The sequence below is a fragment of the Kogia breviceps genome, chromosome 14 (assembly GCF_026419965.1).
Source record: "Kogia breviceps isolate mKogBre1 chromosome 14, mKogBre1 haplotype 1, whole genome shotgun sequence".
NCBI classification, from domain to species: domain Eukaryota; kingdom Metazoa; phylum Chordata; class Mammalia; order Artiodactyla; family Physeteridae; genus Kogia; species Kogia breviceps.
This window is the reverse complement of record NC_081323.1, coordinates 77,276,041-77,298,090: the sequence shown is the minus strand read 5'-3', so window position 1 is coordinate 77,298,090 and position 22,050 is coordinate 77,276,041. Positions and strand designations below refer to the sequence as shown.

Here is a 22,050-nt window from a genome sequence, read left to right as displayed (position 1 = left end):
AAATGGGTATGTGCTTCCCTCCTTACCACATGAAGTCCTCAATCAATGTTAGTCTACCTGACTTCTTCTCTCTATTCAAACCAGGCCCAATTCTCTGAACATGTAATAAAATTTACTATAATTTTCAAAAAAGGATTTATAGAATATGGCTGAAACTTTAAAGCTTTAAATACTTGTATTAGAAAAGAGAGGTCTAAAATCAATTATCTAAGCTTCCACTTTAACAAGTGAGAGAAAGAAGAAGAAATTAAGCCTTAGTAACTTGAAGAAAATAAATAATTAAAAAAATAAAAGCAGAAATCAATGAAATGAAAACAATAGAGAAAATTGTCAAAGATAGTTTTTTTAAGTGATCAAGAAAATTGAAAATCCTTTAACAAGCTTGATAAAGACAAAACACAGTAAAAACAATTAACAATATTAGGAATAGGAAAGGAATAGGAATAGGAAAGATCCTATGGGATCTTTCTTTCTTTTTTTTTTTTTTTTTTTGCGGTACACGGGCCTCTCACTGTTGTGGCCTCTCCTGTTGCGAGACACAGGCTCTGGACGCACAGGCTCAGCCGCCATGGCTCACGGGCCCAGCCGCTCCGCGGCATGTGGGATCTTCCCGGACCGGGACACGAACCCGTGTCCCCTGCATCGGCAGGCGGATTCTCAACCACTGTGCCACCAGGGAAGCCCTGGGATCTTTCTTAATTAGAAAATATTAAGAAAACTTTATGTCAATAAATTTGACAATTTACTAAAATGTACAAATGCCTTGAAATACAAAAGTGACAAAAATTAACGCAAGAAGAAATAGAAAATCTAAATAGCTCCGTGATTTTAAAGGAAGTGTTTTATAATCAAAAAGCTACTCCTACAGAGAGATGAAGAGATAAATGCTAAAGCAAATATAGCATTGTAAAATCACTGTGATGAGTCTGTAGGTGTTCACTGCACAAATTCATTCAACATTTCTGCATGATTGAAAATTTTTATAATATAATATTTTAAAATCCTTTTAACAAAGAAAATTCCAGGTCTAGACAGCTTCAAATAAACATTTAAGGAAGAAAAATGCCAATCTTATACAAACTCTTTCAGAACATAAAAGAGGAAAAAAAAGAAAGAAAAAAGCTTTCTAACTCATTTTATGGGACCAGCTTAAACCTGACACCTTAACTTGACAGGGAAATTACAAGAAAATTACAGACCAATATGCCTCATAAACATAGATGCAAAAATCCTTAACAAAATACCAGCAAATCAAATCCAGCAATATCTGAAAAGGAAAATATATCATGACCTGATGTGGTGTATTCTAGGAATATAAAGTTGGTTTAACATGAAAATATATCAAAATAATTCAGTACATTAACAGAATATAAAAAAAAAATATGATCACTTTGATAGATGCAGTAAAAGTATCTGAAAAAATTCAACGCCTGTTCCGGATAAAAATTCTCAGCAATTTGGAATAGAGGCGAGAAACTTTTTCAATCTGAAAAAAGCATCAACAAAAGGCTTAATGGTGAATGATCTTCCCTAAGATCAAGAAAGAAATAAAAATGTCTCCTCTTATCGCTTTAATCAATCCTAGCTGGTAATGACAAGGCAAGAAAAGAAATACAAAAGACATAAAACTTAGAAGGGAAGAAGTAAAACTATTTGTCACAAACAATACCTTTGAGTATGTAGAAAATCCCATGGAAGTATTAAAAACTACTAGAACTAGCAAGATATCAGAATAGAAATTCAATTTTAAAAGCAACTGTATTTCTACATATCAGTAGCAAACAATCTGAAAGCAAAATTTTAAAACAATATAATTTACAATGGTGTCAATATCAAGGGCGGGAAGGGGGAGTGGGATGAATTGGGAGATTGGGATGGACATATACACACTACTCTGTATAAAATAGATAACTAATGAGAACCTGCTGTATAGCACAGGGAACTCTATTCAGTGCTCTGTGGTGACCTAAATGGGAAGGAAATCTAAAAAAGAGGGGCCACATGTATACATATAACTGATTCACTTTGCTGTACAGCAGAAACTAATACAACATTGTAAAGCAACTATACTCCAATAAAAATTAAAAAGAAAAAAAACATCAGTACCTAGGAACAAATCTAACAAAAGATGTGCAAGTCATCCAAAATAAAACATAAAATATTGTTGAGAAAAGTTCAATATGATCTAAAGAAATGGAGAGACATACCCTTTTTATAGACTTACTGTTGTTAATATGTTCATTCTATGAAAATTCATCTACAGATTTAATGCAATCGCAATCCAAATCCTAGGTAGTTTTGTCGACAAAACTTACAAGCTGATTTTAAAATCTATGTGGAAATGCAAAGGATCTAGAATAAGCATAATAATTTTGGAAAAGATGAACAGTTTCAGGACCTACACATCCTGATTTCAAGAGTTGACATAAAACTAAAGGAATCAAGACAGTATGTGTTAGTGTACAAAATAGACAGAGCAAATAGGTCAACAGAATAGAAGACAGAATCCAGAAACAGGCTGTCACACTTATGGTCAATCGATACCCAATCAAGGTTCCAAGTCAATTCAATGACTTGGATAGAAAAGTCTTTTTAACAAACTGTGCTTAAAATAACCAAAAACTTGTAGTGGGCAAACTGAACCTCAACTTCTACCACACTCCATACACAAAAATGAATTTCATATGGATCACAAACCTAAATTGAAAACCTAGAATCATAAATTTTCTAGAAGAAAATGTAGTAAAATATTTTTATCACATTATTGATGCGAGGAAAATTTTTTAGACAAGAATCACTGAACATGAAAAAAAAGTGATGAATTGGATTTAATCAAAACTTAAAGTATCTGCTAATCAAAAGACTCTATTAAGAAATGAATATATAAGCCACAGAGTAGGAAAATTTATTTGTCAAGGAACTAAAGAAAGTTTCTATATTTTATATTAGGGTATGAATTACACTGCCATATATAATTGTCAAAACCCCTCAAACTGAATTATGCATTTTAGGTTATTTGAATTATGAATCAATTAAAAATTAGAAATCAGTTGGTAAAGGCTGAGATGAGAAAGAAGCTGGGGAAAATAAGGAAAGAATACAACAAAACTAAAAAACTACTAGCAGAAGGAAAATTCACAATGTAAACCCTCCCTCCAAAAACTGAACTAATATCATTGATAATCAAGATGGTGACATAATTCTCTGAGAAAATATATATATAAGGAAAATCACCTGGAAATCAAATTAAGAAGAAAGAGATAAAACAAGTATATATATTAGAAATCACAAAGATGATATAGTTACAGAATTAAAGGATATCAAAATGTAAAGAATGACAAACAAGTATACATCTAGGTTAACACATTTGAAAACCGAAAGAAATGGGTAATTTCCGGGAACAAATAGATAATCAAATTCACTAAAGAAAATGACCATTTGAACAGATGAGTAAACACAATATAAACTAAATACAATTAAAGAATACTCCCAAACTTTTATGTTTACATGATTTCACAGGAATATGTGTTTGAATATTAAGAAATAATTATTTTATAATCTCTTCTGGTGCATAAAAAGATAGAAAAGTCTCTAATACCTTTATAAGTTAAGCAAACCCTGATACAAAAACCTGCCAAATGGAAAGAAAAAGCAATGGATCAATTATTTTTCACTGATATAAATGCAAAAACCTAAATAAGGGCTTCCCTGGTGGCGCAGTGGTTGAGAATCCGCCTGCCGATGCAGGAGATACGGGTTCGTGCCCCGGTCCGGGAAGATCCCACATGCCGCGGAGCGGCTGGGCCCGTGAGCCATGGCCGCTGAGTCTGCGTGTCCGGAGCCTGTGCTCCGCAACGGGAGAGGCCACAGCAGTGAGAGGCCCGCGAACCACAAAAAAAAAAAAAACAAAAAAACCTAAATAAAAAACCAAAACAATAGCCAGTCAAACACATCAGGATATTGTAAGAGAAACTCATCTTGAAGAATCATCCCTGAACTGTAGGAATTTTAAATTTTTAGTAAATTCAATTAAATAATACATATGATCAACAGGTAAAATAATAAACACTATATAATTATCTCAATAGATGTCAAAAAGTTACCTAATAGCCATGATTGCTTTAAAAGAAAAAAGGTAAAACAAGAATATGATATACTAGCTTAACATTATAACTAATATTCATATCAAACAGCAATCAATACCATTTGCAAGTTTAAGTTCAGAATCTGGGGACTTTTCCATTAAAATCAAAAACAAGAAAAAAATGTCTGCAATTACCATTACTATTTGATCTAAAAATTTCTACCCACGGAAATAAGGCAAAAAGGAAAAATGAGATGGACCCACATAACACAGACACAGAAACTTCAGGGAGCATTTTTTACAGGGATTCCAGGTATATACTGGGGTCCCTGTTATAAGAGACACCTACTTGGCTTCCTCTTCGATTTCCTAGGTTGCTGAGTAAGTACCGCCTATAATTGCTTCACACCACCCCTTCTTTGCATGGCACTAGAAGCGGATTTGCCTACTGTCTTGCATCCATCTCTGCTGGACCCTAGTATGACCTGGCCCCGAGTCAGGTCGCTGGATCTGCACTCTGGATTAGGCCGGCTGGATCTGCCTCTCCTGGAAAGTCAAGAGACCTATGAAGAGATGCTGTGGTTCAAAAGTGACCACCAGTTGCTCAGAACTTGGCAACTACCTCACTCTCGAGCAGATATACCAAAGAATGTTCAAAAAGTATCCAGTGCATTCCTCAGCAACACGGAGAAGATGCCGCATCAACCAAATTAGAAAAGTGACAAGAAAAAGATTACAGACATGAGAAGGCAGTGTCACAGAAATAAAATCCAGTGATCAGTAGACTTTTCACTGGAAAACCTCAAAGTAGAGAAGAACAAAATATATGTGAGAAATGCAGAAGACTGAAGACAAAGAAGAAGAAGGGACAGCTGAGGGGGAGATGCAGAGACCACAGCCCAGGATCTAATCTGTATATAAGGCTAGAAAGAGAGACTGAAATCTGTGGAGCAAAGAGGGTGGAAAACAAAAAGGGTGGAAAAAATATTTCCTAGGGAAAAAAAACTTCGGAAAATTGAGAGTGTGACTCACACCGCAAAGAACCCTAACAGCTGTACAACCAAGCACCAACCACCGTTAGCAACTACAACACAGAGGAGTAAACAGGCGGCTGAGATGTTCACACTTCACAGATGATAATCACATCCTAAAAAAATAAGGTTATTCACAAGGAATAAGAAGTAGGTTGGTCATGAGCTTCCTCACAACATGAAAAACCAAAAATCATGGAGTAGCAATCACAGAACTTTAAAAACAAAAGGCTGGGGCTTCCCTGGTGGCGCAGTGGCTGAGAGTCCGCCTGCCGATGCAGGGGACACGGGTTCGTACCCCGGTCCCGGAAGATCCCACGTGCCGCGGAGCGGCTGGGCCCGTGAGCCGTTGCCGCTGCGCCTGCGCGTCCGGAGCCTGTGCTCCGCAAACGGGAGAGTCCACGACAGTGAGAGGCCCGCGCACCGGAAAAAAAAAAAAAAAAAAAAAACGGCTGAAACCCAAGAATTCTATACCTAAATCAAGTCGTCATCTGTATATCAAGAGAAGGACATTCTCAGATTTCAAATACTCAGAAGATTTAGGATTGAAGTAAACTTCCTGAAAAAAAAAAACCAATAACAATGAAATTTTAGAAAGTTTATGCAGGAACAAATGCATACTAATTAAAATAAGAAGCAGAAAATGAGTTAAATATGGCTGGGTATAAGCACTCAAACCAGTTAAATGTACAGGCAAAATAAGTGTTTCAAATATGGTTATAAACCTGATAATATTCTTTAAAATGGAAAATAATAAAAATTGTTTTTAAAAATGGGGAGGCATATTTATAACAGCCATATATTGAAATTAACAAAGAATAGAAAAGAGAAAAGGGGGAGACAGTTAATTTCTTGTCTTCCACAAAAGCAAGTATTATTAATTTGTAGCTGATGCTAGGAGTTAAATTCGCAAAAACTTTATGGCCATTACTAGAAAAATGGAAAGTAAGATATCTAACTTCCAAACAACTGAGAGGGTAATACTAAAAAATCAAAACAAAACAAAAGCACCCTTTCTGTACAGCAAAGGAAATCACCAACAAAATGAAAAGGCAGCCTACTGAATGGGAAAATTTATTTTCAAATCATATATCTAACAAGGGGTTAATTTCCAAAATATATAAAGAACTCATAAAAGTCAATAGCGAAAAACAATCCGATTTAAAAATGGACAAAGGATCTGCATAGACGTCTTTCCAAAGAAGACATGCAGGTGGCCAACAGGTACATGAAAAGGTAATCATCAGGGAAATGCAAACTGAAACCATAATGAGATACTACTTCATGCCTGCTAAATGGCTATTCTCAAAAAGACAAGAAATAACAAGTGTGAATGAGGATGTGGAGGAAAGAGAACCCTTGTGCACTGCTGGTGGTAATGCAAACTGGTGCAGCCACTCTGGAAAACAGTATAGAAGTTCCTCAAAAAATTAAGAACAGAAATTCCATATGATCCAGCAATTCCACTTCTGAGTATTTATCTGACAAAAATGAAAACACTAACTCAAAGAGATACCTGCATCCCCTTGTTCACTGCAGCACTGCTTACAGTAGACAAGATACGGAAACAAACTAAGTGTCCACTGATGGATGAATGAATCAGGAGGATGCAGCACACATACACACACACACACACACACACACACACACACACACACACACAGAGCAATGTTATTTAGCCATAAAAAAAGAGGAAAGCTTGCCATTTGTGACAACATGGATGGAACTTGAGGATATCAGTGAAATAAGTCAGAGAAAGACAAATACCACATGATCTCATTTATATATGAAATCTCAAAACAAACAAACAAAAAAGCCAAGCTCATTAATTCGGAGAACAGATGGGTGGTTGCCAGAGGTACGGGGTGGAGGGTGGGTGAAATGGGTGAAGGTGGACAAAAGGTACAAACTTCCAATTATAAAATAAATAAGTCATGGTAATGTAATGTACAGTATGGTGACTATAGTTAACAATAATTCTGTATTGCATAATTGAAAGTTGCTAAGAGAATAGATCTTAAAATTCTTATCAAGAGAAAAAAATTATGTAACTATGCACGGTGACAGATGTTAACTAGGCTTATTGTGTTGATCATTTTGCAAAATAAATAAATATCAAATCATTACGTTGTACACCTGAAACTCATATAAAGTTATATGTCAATTATATTTAAATTTTAAAAAACCCACTGTGGGAGTTCCCTGGTTGCCTAGTGGTTAGGATTCCAGGCTTTCACTGCCATGGCCCAGGTCAGATCCCTGGTTGGGGAACTGAGATCCTGCAAGCCACACGACATGGCCCAAAAAAAAAAACAAACAAACAAAAAAAACCCACTGTAGTCAAAAAAGAAGACAAATTAAATTCATTAGGTACACATGGAAACCAGCATAAAGCAAAATAACAGAATTAAGACCCAACTGAAAAGTTCTGAAATAAACAATAAGTTAAGCTTGCCTATAAAAAGGCTCTCAGAATAATTAAAAATTAAAACATAGTGGCACAAATTGCTTTATACACCTAACAAAATCACACAGAAAGGGCAGGAGTGCAGTGCACTGTGTTCCTGGAAGAAGCTGAATAATGGTGAATGTTCTCCAATGACCACACATAAAAATAAATGTTATGCAAACACAGGCAAAAAGGTTATGTGGTAAAAATCAACAGAAGGCAAAAGCATAACTCAAAAGCGTTTCAAGAACATTTACATTGATAAAAGGTAAAATCCACTATGAGGGCAGACAGTGCATTAAAAATTAAAATAAAAACTGTTGGAAGTACACCGAGGAAGCAAGGTAACAGCAGTGGGAGACTTTGACACATCACAGTAATTTATCTCCGATAAAATAACCAAAAATACAGGTGGAAGGGATATAGGTAATATGAAGATAACTTCTATGCATATATAACAGCCTAGACCATAGAGGAAATACCTTCATAAAAGTTCATCTTATTCTTGCTTGCAAAGAAAATCCTAGCAAATAGCAGGTCATATTTATTTTCCAATGAGCAATGAAAATAGAAAATTTTAATGTAAACTAGAAATTTAGAATCCCAGTGACTTGGAAACTATAAAACACTTCCCTAAAAAAATTGTAGGGGAGCAGAGGGAATTAAAAACTATAATAAAACATTATAGAGAGAACAATGAAACAATTAAAACTACCAAAATTTTGGAGAGATTACTAAAGTCTTCTCAGTGGCAAATTTATTGTCCTAGTTGCCTTAATTATTAAATAATGAGGAATTAAATTAAAATAAGTAATCGACTGAAGTTGCTAGAAATGACAACAAATAAGCAACACATAAACAAAAACAGAAAATCAAAACAAAAACACCCTACAATTAAAACGAAAGGAAATGAAGAATTGATTGCTGCAGCAGTGAAAGAGGCCCTCATCACTCACTGGTCCACTTAGGCAGAGTCACAAACTCCCAGGTCCATAGGGCCTAAGCTAGTCCATCAAAAGAGAGCAGGCAGGTGTAAGACAATAGTGACTGGTGGAGACTGTGGCATTTGCCCTGCCTAGAGAGGATAGCTACTCAACTCCACCAAATTATTGCAGTGGAGGAATGCAGGTCCAGACTTGTCAAATTCTCCCATATTTTAAGAGGGAGAAATGCAGATTTTTAATATGAGATTTTCTGCTTTATAAAATGATGTGTGAGACAAATAAGACATGGCTAAGAGCTGAATTTGGCTGGTAGGCTGCAAGTATGCAACTTCTGATTTAGACTAGTTATTTCAGCTTGAATCAGTTTCAATCACTTATGTTTTTCCAAAAATCTCCATTTCATGTATATGTTCAAATGTATTCACATAAAATTGTATCAAGTATTCTTTTTAAAACTCTTCCATATTTTTTCATTTCTAGTTCAGTTTAGTGATAACTCTCTTTAATTCTTAAATAAATATGCTTTATTTGTCAATTTATTGCATTTCTTATCCAAAGAATCAGCTCTTGGATCTGTTAATTAAATTGAAAGATTTTTGGTTTTTCATTTTCAAATTTCCAAGCAGGTGGGATTCTTATTCAAAAGTTTGTTATTAATTTCTGGTTTACTGCATTGTAGTCAAAGAATGTGCCTGTAATATTTGTCCTTTGGAATTTAATTAGGTTGTCTTCGTGGCCTAATACACAGTCATGTTTGCTAACATTCCAGAATCACTTCACTTTGAAAGAAGAGTATCCTCTTTTCAAAGGAACAAAATTTATATTACACACACACACACACACACACACACACACACACACACTCACACACTCTTATACATGCACATTCAATGTCATTTGAATTCTGTTACTTAGTTTTATGTACTTGATCAAGTCTAAAGGAGTGTGTAAAATCTCCCATAATAATCATTTTTGCCCCTCTTCATAGTATTTCTAAAAATTTTTCCTAAAATAAAATTTTTGCAATGAATGTGACATTCTAATGAAAACAGAAAAAGCCTAAAATCCATAGGTCATCATTAGTGTTGTTCAAACATTTCCAGTTCATGCCCTTGTGGTCATGCAGTCAGATTCAACCTCCCAGCAGCCCTTGATATGAGGCACAGCCATGTGACTTGCTCTAGCCAATGAGAGGAGAAGCGACAAAAACTTTAAGAATCACTAAGTGCTTCACTCAGTCTCTTTCCCTTGCCACAGCTATCATGGAAGTACAGGCAGAAGTCACCCTCGGCCGGGATTCCTGAGTGAGCATGACCAAGAGGAAACACCCAACCAACCCCCCAATGGGCATACGGCCTGGGTGAGACGTTTTACTTTGTAGTATTAAGCCACTGATATTTGGGGGGATTATTTATCACTACAGCATAACTTAGCCTGTCCTTACTGAAACAGACCAAAAGAAAAAAAAAAGACAATCTGCAAAAAGGAAAAAAAAAAAATAGATAACCAATCAACATATGAAAAATATGTCATCTCACTTATGAGCAAAAACTAAGTCCCCCTTTCTCACCAATCATATTAGTAATGATTTGTTAAATAATACTCAATACTGGTCTGGATGTTCTGAGATGGGCATTTTCATATATTCCTTTTGGTAAATCCTGCCTAAGAGAAATATTATTTATGTATGAAGAATTTCAGCAGGTTCTTACATTTCACATAATACTCTCCCCTCCCAGGAATCCAGCATGACTTCTGTTTTCTCGATGACACAGTATGTGGTACCAGGAGAAAACAAACTACCCAAGTGGGATTCTGAGATTGGCTTGCTTATCTATGATCTTAAATGAAGTGCTGACCTCCTTGCTAATGAAAAATGGCATACTGTTATCTACGGCATGACTTGGCATCATAATTAACTAAATGTCATCTGTGGTTTCTTGGGATAAAATAATTATTGAAGCAAGGTTTTTGAAGACTCATGTAGCTACTATGTTTGACTTTTACAATAGCAATGATGATTACAAGGCTGCTTCTAACAAGCTCAGGCCTTGAGACTCTCAGCCCAGGTCACAGTCAGACACAACCAGAGTGCTTCTAGGGTAGCCCCAGATAATCACTTATTTCTTACGGCTGAAGGGAAGACCCCAAATTTAATTGGGTGGTCAAAAGAATTATTAAGTTGAAGTCACAGACTCATCAAGTCTCTTGTGTGAAATTTAGGGCACTGGTTGGAAAGAGGTGGGACCTGAGACTTAAGAGTGGGGACCTCTGCGTGTATTCAGAAAACTGAATGTGAAACTCACCCAGAGATGACCATACTAAGTGAAGTCAGAGAAAGACAAATATCATATAATGTCACTTACAGGAAGCATCTAAAAAAATGATACAAATGAAATTATTTACAAAACAGAAAGAGACTCACAGACTTAGAAAGCTAACTTATGGTTACCAAAGGGGAAAGGAACGGTAGAGATAAATCAGGAGTTTGGGATTAACACATACATAGTACTATATACAAAACAGATAAGCAACAAGGACCTACTGCATAGCACAGGGAACTCCACTCAATATCTTGATATAACCTATAATGGAAAAGAATCCTGAAAAGTGTGTGTGTGTGTAAATGTGCATAACTGAATCACATTGCTGTACACCTGAAAATAACATGACCTTGTAAATCAACCGTACTTCTAAATAAATAAATAAATAAATAAAAGAAGTGTGTATTTGAGCTCACACAATAGACCTAAGGCCAGTTCCAGAGCATCCAAATCAGTGTTTGAATGTGAAGTGGAGGTGAACTGTACTTGGAATTAAGCTTATACTTTTCTGTCTTCTAGAAGATCACAAATGAAAACAGCAAAGTCATAATTATATGACTGATCAGCAAAGGATCAATACATGTAATAAATGGGTAGGAAAAGAGGGAGGAAGATGTGACACACAGGCGAAAAATGGGGGCACTGTTAACTTTTTCATGTGACTCTGGCTATAATTTCATTTTTTGCAGCTAGTGGTTTGCCTCAAAATGAACCGAAAGTGCATCTTGCCAACCATAAAATTAAGCAAATTCACACATAATGGACACCAGATAAATCCTTTTTAAATGGAACTAAGCTGAATCATACTCACCATCCAGACAGTAGTGAACCTTAAAAAAAAAAACAAAAAAAAAACAACAAAAAAAAACCCACAACAGCCCTACAAACCTGTTGAGAGATAAGAATTCATTTCAAAACCTCAAACTCATTGGAATTTCACAAGATTCTGCATCTCTGGGGGGTAGAAGGGAAATCAAGGATGCAGAGGGCAAGGGCTGCATTTGTTTTGTTCCTTGAGTGAATGAGACGGGAGGGCAGCTTGGAACAGGAGAGGGTTGCGTTAAGAAATGTGAGTGGGACCCACGCAGAGGCCACTGGCTGCTGAAAGCATCTCCTGGTTTGATGGTTTGATGGTTTCAGGAAATTACTTGCAAAGCTGGCTGGATTCACTCCAGATGGTCACAGGGGTGTGGTTTGTGAAACCATTAAAATGTAGAAAAGGGTCAAAAATATCCCTTTGGTCTTGAAGATACCAAGCCCTATTCCCCAGTGAACAGTACAGGAAGCTCCGAGGGGCCCCAGGAGCTATCATGGGAGCCACAGAGCTGATGGGAGCGGATGGGGGCATGGCAGAGCCCACAGTCTCTTTTTCAACCTGTTTCTAATATAGAAGATTTAAAGCTTTGGAGATACTTTCGGGGGGTGGTGGTGACTGTTTGATCAATTCTTCCAAGGATGGTACATAACTGGTACTGAGATGCATTGGAGAGAAACTGATTTCCCAATGCCAGGAGTGCCTTAGGGCACTGGGCTGAAATGCCTCCAGGAGCCTGACAGAGAGGACTGCAGGCTTCCAGAATCTGGGCTGAAGGTGAGAGCCTGGAATAAAGCATCCAGGAAAGGTGAATCTTGGTCCTCAACTGGTTTCAGGACAAAAGTCATCTCAGCTGCAGAGGCTGAAAGAACATTTGCAGTCATGGGCCATAGAGCAAGCACCGGGCATTGGGCAGAAGTTTAGGTTTTCTATTTATCTCACTTGGAGTAGTTTGGCCTCGGTGGTACACACACACACACAGCTCATTCCCAGCACTGAAGGCAAATGGGCCACGGCCAGGTGAGCAATTCCAGACCCTACTGCCTGTCTTCCATTCCACCCCCTGGAAAACCAGCTCCACACACACTGGAACCGTCAGGTTCTTGCAGGCTCTGCGTCCAGGAAACCCCACTGAGCTCCCTAATCCAGGGAGGTTACTGTTACACACAGAGCCGGCAGGCCACCCCACTCCCAAGGAACCACCTAATGAAAGCCTCATGGAGAGACTAAGGTTGCACAGACTCGGGCTAATTCCATCTGGGCCTCGTGCCGAAGCTATGACCTCACCGTCGGGCAAACCGACAGGGACCCCAGAAAGAAAAGATCAGTATGTGGGCCAGACCTGCTTCTAATCACAGCCAGCTGGGGTGCATGGAGGCACCTCCATCTTCCTGCCGCCCCTGGGTACCAGGGCCAGGATCTGCGGGCCAGGAGGCATGGTCATCTTAACAGCAAAGAATCCTAAGTTCTGGCCCAAACACTTGTGTGCGTGTGCGTGTGCGTGTGCGTGTGTGTGTGTGTGTGTGTGTGTGGCATTTCCCCATAAAAACCTCTGCCATTCTACAAGTTTCACTCCCAAGAGAAGCTTAATTAGGTAGGGCCAAATCTCTGCAGAGAATCCCCAGTTACAGAAGCTGGGGAGGAAGGATATAGTTAGAACCTGACCTTTTTTTTTTAACAGAACAGCTCAAAAGGCCCCATTAAGAGAAGGACATTGAAAAACAGCCAATCCATCCATATCCAGAACTCAGGACCCCAGAAATTTCACTTACCAGCATCATTTGCAAAACACGTAAAAACACACACTTCAGCCTCAGCTTGGGCATTTTTTTTTTCCCTTAGCTCTTTTCACACTTAAGCATTTGGTATGTTGCCAAAGCAATTCTTTCTGCCTACTCTGCTATACTGTTTGCATTTGTTGTACACTGAATCTTTTGGAGGCAACAAAACTTTGAGGAAGCTGTGGGTTCGAACCCTGGTCCGGGAAGATCCCACATGCTGCGGAGCAGCTAAGCTCGTGCGCCACAACTACTGGGCCTGCGCTCTAGAGCCCGCGAGCCACAACTACTGAGCCTGCGTGCCTAGAGCCCGTGCTCCACAACAAGAGAAGCCACCGCAATGAGAAGCCCGCGCACCGCAACGAAGAGCAGCCCCTGCTAGCGGCAACTAGAGAAAGCCCAAGCACAGCAGCAAAGACCCAATGCAGCCAAAAAATAAATAAATAAAAAGAAATTTTTTTAGAAAGGTAATTAACAGTGTTTTCACCTGATGGGGTCACCATGAAAAAGGCCGATGACTTGGGCTTCTGTTGAAGGAACTAATAGCAATGCTCTACACGCTTTGCTTGGAAGTTCCACCCTCAGCACTGGTCGCTAAGTATGATGTTGCAGATAAACTGGTGAAACCTGAAGTCTCTTAAACTATAACCCCTATACGGATATGGATGCCTGAGTCCTGAAGGGCCCATTGAACAGCACCATTAACACGAGACGCCCTGGGGACCCCCAAGTCCTGGTGGAATCAGGGAGGACTTGCAAAAATGTAAAAATTCCCCATGAGCCAGGGTCTGATGAATGAATATACAAAGAACAAGGATGGACTTGGACAAAGACCCTTAAATCTCAGAGGAGTAACTCTCCCACGATAGCCCCAGATCATTTTGACCAAATGTTGCTAATTCCATTTGCTTTTAGTCCAGTCGACCATGTTTTATTTTACAAGTTGTGGGAGGAGACTCAAAAGTACAAAAAATCTTAATTCTATACACAGAGGTACGGGTTAAGATTTCTATTCTTTTAAGGAAGAAACTCTGTTTTTTCTTTTTTCTGGAAATGTGTCTCTGAAGTGATGATGGGAATTCATGGACATATACAACATGTGCTTTGCTCCAGGCTGTCAGAAATACCTCTACATACAAAGCAAGGTCAAGTCAGGCCTGTGAAGACCCAGCGGGTCACGGTCCATCAGGGCTGTAAGGACAGGGTTGGCACTCCACACACCACTGAACACTCCTGATGAAACATCTCTTTCCTGAACCAGCAAATAAATGCCCACGGCTGCACTTGGTGATTGGCCCTGGGGTCCATTCACCATACGGTCACACTTACTATCATCCTTCCAACAAATCCAGCAAGATAACAGGACACAGCCATGTTCTTGCAATTAGTCTGCAGGCCAAGCAAACATCTCCCCACCAGGGTCTTCATCTATCTCTCCCAAAGACATCCTGCCCCCCTCCTCTGTTTCCTTTTACTTGGCCTCTACTTCATGAGTATACCCAAGAGTCCCCAAAGCCCACCACTTTGAGCCCTTTACACCTGGAATCAAGCTGCTTTTCAGAGGGGGAGAGTGTGTGTTGAAAACAACAAAATAAGAAGGACCTTCAGCCAAGGCAGGAAGGTCACAGCCAGTTTTAGAGCAGGAAAGAATCTTAAGGATCATCAAATGCAGTCATTTTTCAGAACTGTTTAAATACAGTGAAACCCTTTTCCTCGATGTGATTGAATGTAGAAACCCAGTACGTAAAACAGAGAGAAAAGAAGCTGTTATAGCCAAATGATGGAATCTGATTTGGCCATAAAAAGCAACGAAGTAGTGATACATGCTACAATATGGATGAACCCTACAAATATTACGCTAAGTGAAAGAAGCCAGTCACAAAGGACTGTGTATTACATGATTCCATTTATATAAAACAGCCAGAAGAGGTCAGTCCACAGAGACAGAAAGTAGATTAGTGGTCGCCTAGGACTTCGTGGGGGAGAGAGGGATTGGGAGGTGATGAATAAGAGATACAGGGTTTCTTTTTGGATGGTGAAAATGTTCTAAAATTGATTATGCCATTGGTTGCACAAATCTGTGAATACACTCGAAGCCATTGAATTGTATAGGTTACATGGGTGAATTTCATGGTGTGTGAATTCTTTCTCAACAAAGCTGTTCTGAAACCAAAACCAAACCATTCTCAGTACTCCACCAGCCAGGCCCCCCCCCTTCCTCACCCTGCTCCCTCTAGTGGCCCCAGAACCACTTCTGCAGACCCCTAGAGGTCTACGGAATGTGGTTTGAAAAACCCTGATCTAGTTCAAGTTTCCACTCCTCAAAGGTAAACCAAGACATGAATCAAAGTCGTTCGACTCCAAGTGCAAGGGCCTTTAAACCCAAGTCTCCCTGATGAGTCCAGGCCCATCCCGGGGGGGGCGCTGCAGGCCCGGGCCTCACCGTCCATATCCAGGCGCTGCATTATGATGGCCAGCTCCACCTCACTCGGCATGTACCCCAACGAGCGCATGGCCATTCCCAGCTCCTGCTTGGAGATGAAGCCATTGCCGTCTCGGTCCAGAACCCGAAAGGCCTCTCGGATCTCTACAAGGGGAAAGCAAAGAAAGTCCAATGTCACAAGGTGTGGTCTACTGCATTGAAATGATTGGCGACTGTCTGTTGAAAACTCCTAACTGCTTTACAAATAGTGATGTGTCAAAATCCTTTAATCTGATAAAAAGGGTGGCCAAAAGAGGAACAAAAGAAAGGAAGAAAAAAGAGAGAGAGAGAGAGAGAGAGAAAAGGAGATGGGAGTAAAGGAAAGGGAGAGAAGGGGGAGAAAAACAGAAAAACAGCTTTGGAAGGAGGAGATAACTGGCCCTGAGCATCTAACACACGGTAGCCGGTAAACAATGAAACGGTGGTCCCAGCTGGGAATTGTGTTAGCCGAGGACAGTTTCCCAAAAAGGATGAGGATTAGGTTTCAGCGGTGAGAAGACAGCTACTGGCTTGGACCGTCAGGAGGAAAGGAGAATGAGATGCCCCTTTGCAGACTTACATTGCAGCTCCCTGCTGCTGCAGGAGCTGTGCAGAAAGCTTTCTCAACCTCCTAGGAGGACAGGAGTTAAGTGCCCTGCTGTTTTAATTTCATTCCTCTCATTTACAGCTGTTTTATGGCTATAAACAACCTCAGATCAATAAGAGTGTCATAAGAGCCCCAGATCCGTCTTTAATCACATTCTCTGGGGCTGGCAGAGAATTTGACTCCGCCATCAAGAAGGCCATCTCACCCAGCAGGGCAACTCCTATCCTCTTACCCCAACCAGAGTTGCTCTGCTTTCTACCCAGAGTGCCTCCCTCCAGAGCCCCACCTCTGCCGCTGCCGCCTGTTCATCCTGGGTTGGCTGAGCATTTCCTAACACATCACACCCCTGCGAGGCAGGTCCTGGGAATTCGATTGGAGATCACAGTCTGGAGATGAGAGGTACATCAATTGTCTCTGAGCTCCACACAGCTTTGCTTTGTCATCAAGAAACGCCGTGTGAACCCCGCTACAGCAGCTGCCAGCATCCATCAGGCCATTCAACAAGCAGTGGCTGCCTATACCTAAGGAGCACGGGAGTTAGGCCTGCCGAGAAATCTGCTGGACATCATGGCTCCCCTCCAGAGCCCCTCACTCCAGTTGCGAAGATAAGATCCAGGCAGAAACTTGCAGGAACTCTTCAAACTAATGCAAGATGCTGGCCCTAACCATGTACACTCATCCCTTGGTATCGGCAGGGCGGCCGGCCCTCGAATCCATGGGTTCAGCATCCATGAAGGGCCAGCTGTAGTTACCACTTCTCCAAATATCTGACTATCCTCCCAGCAAACACGTTGAACCCATACCCGAGCAGGCTTTCCCTTTCCTATTTGTATCAATTTCCTGGGGTGCTGTAATCAATCACACAAACGTGGTGGCTTAAACAACAGAAAGTTATTCTCTCACAGTCTGGAGGCCAAAAATCTCAAATCAGTATGACTGGGCCAAAATCAAGGTGGGGACAGACCTGTTCTCCTCCAGAGGATCCAAGGAAGATTCTTTTCCTGCCTCTTCCTACAAGCTCACTTCCTTGGCTTGTGGTTGCATCACTCCAATAGCTGCCCTGTGATCACATCACCTTCTCGTCTTCTGTCTGTGATCTCCCTCTGTCTCCCACTTACAAGGACACTTGTGATTGCATTTAGGGACCACCGTATAATCCAGGATAATCTCCCCATCCCAAGATCCTTAATTTAAAGACATCTGAAAAGACCCTTTTTCCAAGGTGACCTTTACTAGCAAGTTCCAGGGATGGGAATCTGATACCTTTGGGGGTTGTTTTTCAGTCCTGTACACTCTACCATCCAGGGCTCCCACCTGAAATACCTTGCCATCCTCTATACCTGCCCAAATCATATCGGTCCTCCAAGACCAAGATGAGGGCAGCATATTTCACAAAAACACCTTTGCTCGCCACAGCCAAGTTCCCTCACTGCCGACTGTTCAGCAGGTCATTTACTCCTCCCACGTGACACCTTGCACGTGCCAACTAGAAATAGGATGAAATCATGGTGCAGAAATCACGGCTTCTCGGAGCTGCAAGCTCCTCATACATTTCATTCACGGCGGTATGTTCCCACCTACGCTCTGAAGGAGGCGCTAGATGGACAGCTGTTCAATGGACGATGGGTCTGAACAAATAAGCATCAGATATTAGTAGCAGATTCATTATCGGTACTGATTCAGCACTCTGAATGCGCTACGTGAATAAATGTGCGCTCCGGCAGAGGGTAGACCAGCCTGGGAGTCAAGACCTTGGGCTCCCAGCCAGGCATGTTAGCTCATTAAGTTTTCAGCCAAATCCTGAGGCCTCGGTTTGTTCATGTGTAAATGAGCTGGGTTGGCCAAGAGAATCCTTAAGGTCCTTTGAGCCCCTTTCTAAGGATCCCAGGACATCGTTAAAGTGTTTAAGAGAAGAACAGGAAGCCTGTGTTCTCTTTCACACCCTACTGAACTGCTGTTCAAACACCCCTCTTTTTTCCATTGATGATACAGAAAACCTTTTAGCCCTTTCCAAATTCTGAACTAAGGGGTCTGTCTGCATTTTGAGAATTTTCTCACCAATGCAACATGCCCAAGATTACCTAAAGCAGCCATATGTTTTCCTACCAGGTGCCAGGTGGCCCTAAAAGAGCTTAGAGCCACGGCTCAGCTTGAGGTCACGTCACACAGTGCTCAAGGACGCTGGGGCAGAGGCCACGCCTCACTCAGCCCAAGTCTCGACGCCAAGGGCAGGAGGATACAGAGGGAGATCTCCGGAGACGGGAAGCAGCCTACAAGGAAGTCCATCTAGCTCTGCCCTGCGACCAGGGCAGGCCTCTCCCTCAGCCTTAATGTCCCCATCTGAAAACTGGGTTGGGTTGGATCCCCTTCCAGCCTCTATGATAGGGTTTTTTTTACATCAGGGCTGACACAAACCGTGCAACAGTAGAAAAGGTCCGATGATGACAAGGGCCCTGCCTGGGGTCCCAGAAGAGGCTGGGGTCCCAGGTGGGCCAGCCTGGTGGTCAGCTGCAGGCTGAGCCCTGCCCCTTGTTCTCTGGACCACTTCTCTCCCGAGGTACCATCTCCTCTTCCCATTCCTCTGACTCAATCCTGAACTCTCTGGGCCGATGCTATCACTCCCAAGGACGGTCCCCTTCTGTTGACAGGGCCTGGCCTCACTCCTGTGGTCCCCTGCATGCCCTAGATCTTGCCGGTGAAATTGCCTGTATCCTTACACTGGCCATTCCAGAGAGGCCTGGTTGGGGATGTTTGAGAACTTGACCTGGAAATGAGGGCCTTGGTGGGTGTGCCTCCTGACCCCCACCTTGCTGCCTGGGTTACGCCCAGGGCTGCCTCACCCCTGTGCTACTGGATTCGGTAAATCAGACCTCAGACAGGGGTCTCCCCAGAACCGCCCTGCTTGAAGGAACATGCTCCCTCGAGGCCTCAAACCCCCGTGGTTTACCTGTCTGCAGTCTCCAGGCTGGCCCTGCTCTAGCCCAGGACAGGATGGGGTAAGTACATCTCAGCTCTGAGTTCTGTTTTCTATGGCCCCCAAGTAAGTGGGACAAGGCCACTCTTCCTTGTTTGCAAAGAATATCTGCTCCCAGGGGGGCTTCCCTGGCAGTCCAGTGGTTAACACTCCACACTTCCAGTGCAGGGGGCGTGGGTTCAATTCCTGCTCGGGGAACTAAGATCCCATATGCCGTGCAGCACGGCCAGAAAAAAAAAAGCTGGAGCTCTGGGGGAAAAAATCAGTAAAATTGATAACTCTTAAAAAAAAAAAAGAAACTAGCAGTAAATTATTTCAAAAAAAAAAAAAAAGAATATCTGCTCGTGTGTGTGTGTGTGTGTGTGTATGTGTGTGTGTGTGGTGGGGGGGGTCTGTGTGTCTGTATCTGCAGAGGCAGACGGAGCTCACTAACTTCGTTTTCTTTCAAAGTAGCAGAGAGGAGGGGGAAAAAAAAAGTACAAAACTGAAATCTATAATGGGAGCCTCTAGAGATTTCATCTTTCCAGGGTAAGGAAAGCCCAGGAAACAAGACGCTTATTAGAAGGAAATGGGTCTTGCAGTCTGAGACACGTGATGTGTGCCTCATTTTATTTTTAATAGCAGAACAAGGTGTGAGAAATATGCCCATAAAACAGCGGAGACACGGGAGCAGGCCGGATCCCCCTGCCTCTGGCTACAGGCAGCCCGGGCACAGCACGAAGGGGCTCTGGCCACTTTCCACGTCCTCGGGAAGTGGCGATCACAGATCAAGTTTTTGGGAACAACTCAGTAATGTGGTGTGCTTTCCACTGGAATGTATCCCCTCTTTAGGCGAAAGTCCCTTGTGCTTCGGAGTTATATGAGCGTGCTGTGCTTTCGGTCTTTCTGATTGAATCTCAGCCTCACGAAGCATGTGCACGCCAGGTGCCAGCACGGCCAGTTCTGCCCTCTCCAAGATGACTCTGTGGACCACAGAGGGGCATCCATGATGCTCACGGAGCCTGTCCAACTGTCATTGCGCAGAATATGAGAGGAAACACGGTAAGACACATCTTCTGAAAAAAGGAATCCACTCTCTGCCTGTGGAATCTCCCAGAAGCAAAGTCTACATTCCCACAGGGACCTGGGCCTCTCCTCCCTGGAGTGAGGTTGATGTTCTGGAGCAAAGCAAGGCCTGGGATAGAAATGATCCTGTTTTAGAGAACAAGAGATTTACTGCTCATTATGCCAGCAAGTCTATTTTCTTGAAAATACCTGCAGCCACCACTGGTACCCCCTGCATCTGGACCCAGTGCCCTCTGAGAACCATGCTTCGGTTCTGTGATGCTCCCAAGAGTCATAGCCAATTCAGGCAGGAGCGAAGGCAGAGGCGCGGCGATCATACAGAACAGATGCATCAATCAGGCCACCCCAACGGAGTGTGGATCAGATGAAATCCAGACACCAGGCAGAGTCAATATTCATTGACTAATGTTCTAGCTCTGAAGAATCAGCTGAAATTCATTGTGCTAACTGGCAAACTCACATTAGTTATGAAGAACAATTTTTCCTATCTCAATCCCCGCTAGCTGTGAAATCTGTTTATTCTCCACAAGAAGGTATGTTTGGGAAGCATGTGGGATTTTTAACCACAAAGCGTTGAGGGCTTTATGACTGAACAAGATGCCTTCTGTTGATAAATGCCATTGAGAAGCTGCAAAACTGGAGAGAGATGCAGCTCAGCAAGGCTAGGCCGGGCAATTATTAAATACCAACACAAACGCACCAGAAAATATAAGATACAAGTCTGGAGGTCTTTATTCGGGAGAAATAATAGGACGGGGGCTGAGCTAATGACAAAAGAGTTAGAAAAGTTTCCCCCTTCTCTATGAAAGACAACAAATGAATATGTAGAGCTGATTAATACAGCCATTCACTCGCTGAAGAGTTGCTGCTTATTTATTGTATGCCAGATGCGATGCTAAGATAGATAGACAGCCAAAAAAACTTTCCAGGCTCTGAGAAGTTTACATTCCAGTTGGAGAGACAGAGGGGTGACCAGATATTCATAACAGAGAACGACAAGCACAATAATACAGGTCTACACAAATCTCATAGAAGTCCTTCCTTAGGACATAGAGACAGTTCTGTGAAAGGGTTACACTTGGATCTTTTGAATCTTAAGGCCTCGGAGAGAAGGGAAAGGAGGCTGAGTGGAAAAAATGCACCAAGATGGGCGTGTTGAAAGCACTGGCTGCATGGTGGGTGTAGAAACATCGAGAGATGAGGGTGGAGAAGTGTACTAGGGCAAGAGTGAAAGAGACTCCGAAGCCACCTGAGCTTTAACCTGCAGGCCAGGTGTTGGCAAACGATGGTCTGTGGCCAAATCTGGCCCAACACCTTGTGTGTCGATAAAGTTTTATTGGAACACAGCCATGCCCATTCACTGACAAATGGTTGTCCATTTTCAGCTGCTCTTGGACCACACAATAAGAACTGAGTCATTGTGATGGGGACAGTTTGGCTCACCAAGCCTAAAATAGTTATACTTTGGCTTTTTAAAATTTGTGAACCCCTGCTCTAGGCCACAGGGAGCCCTTAATGG

At 41.7% G+C, this 22,050-nt stretch overlaps 1 protein-coding gene across 6 annotated transcripts in view; it reads right to left on the bottom strand.

The window, feature by feature from the left end:
- Nucleotides 1-22,050, bottom strand: part of CALN1 (calneuron 1) — a 467,601-nt gene that overhangs the window by 206,985 nt on the left and 238,566 nt on the right. For all 6 annotated transcript variants that reach the window (XM_067014154.1, XM_067014155.1, XM_067014151.1 and 3 more), the window contains one exon: nt 15,868-16,011. In XM_067014154.1, coding sequence (XP_066870255.1) covers nt 15,868-16,011 — 144 coding nt within the window. The remainder of the gene's footprint in view (nt 1-15,867; nt 16,012-22,050) is intronic.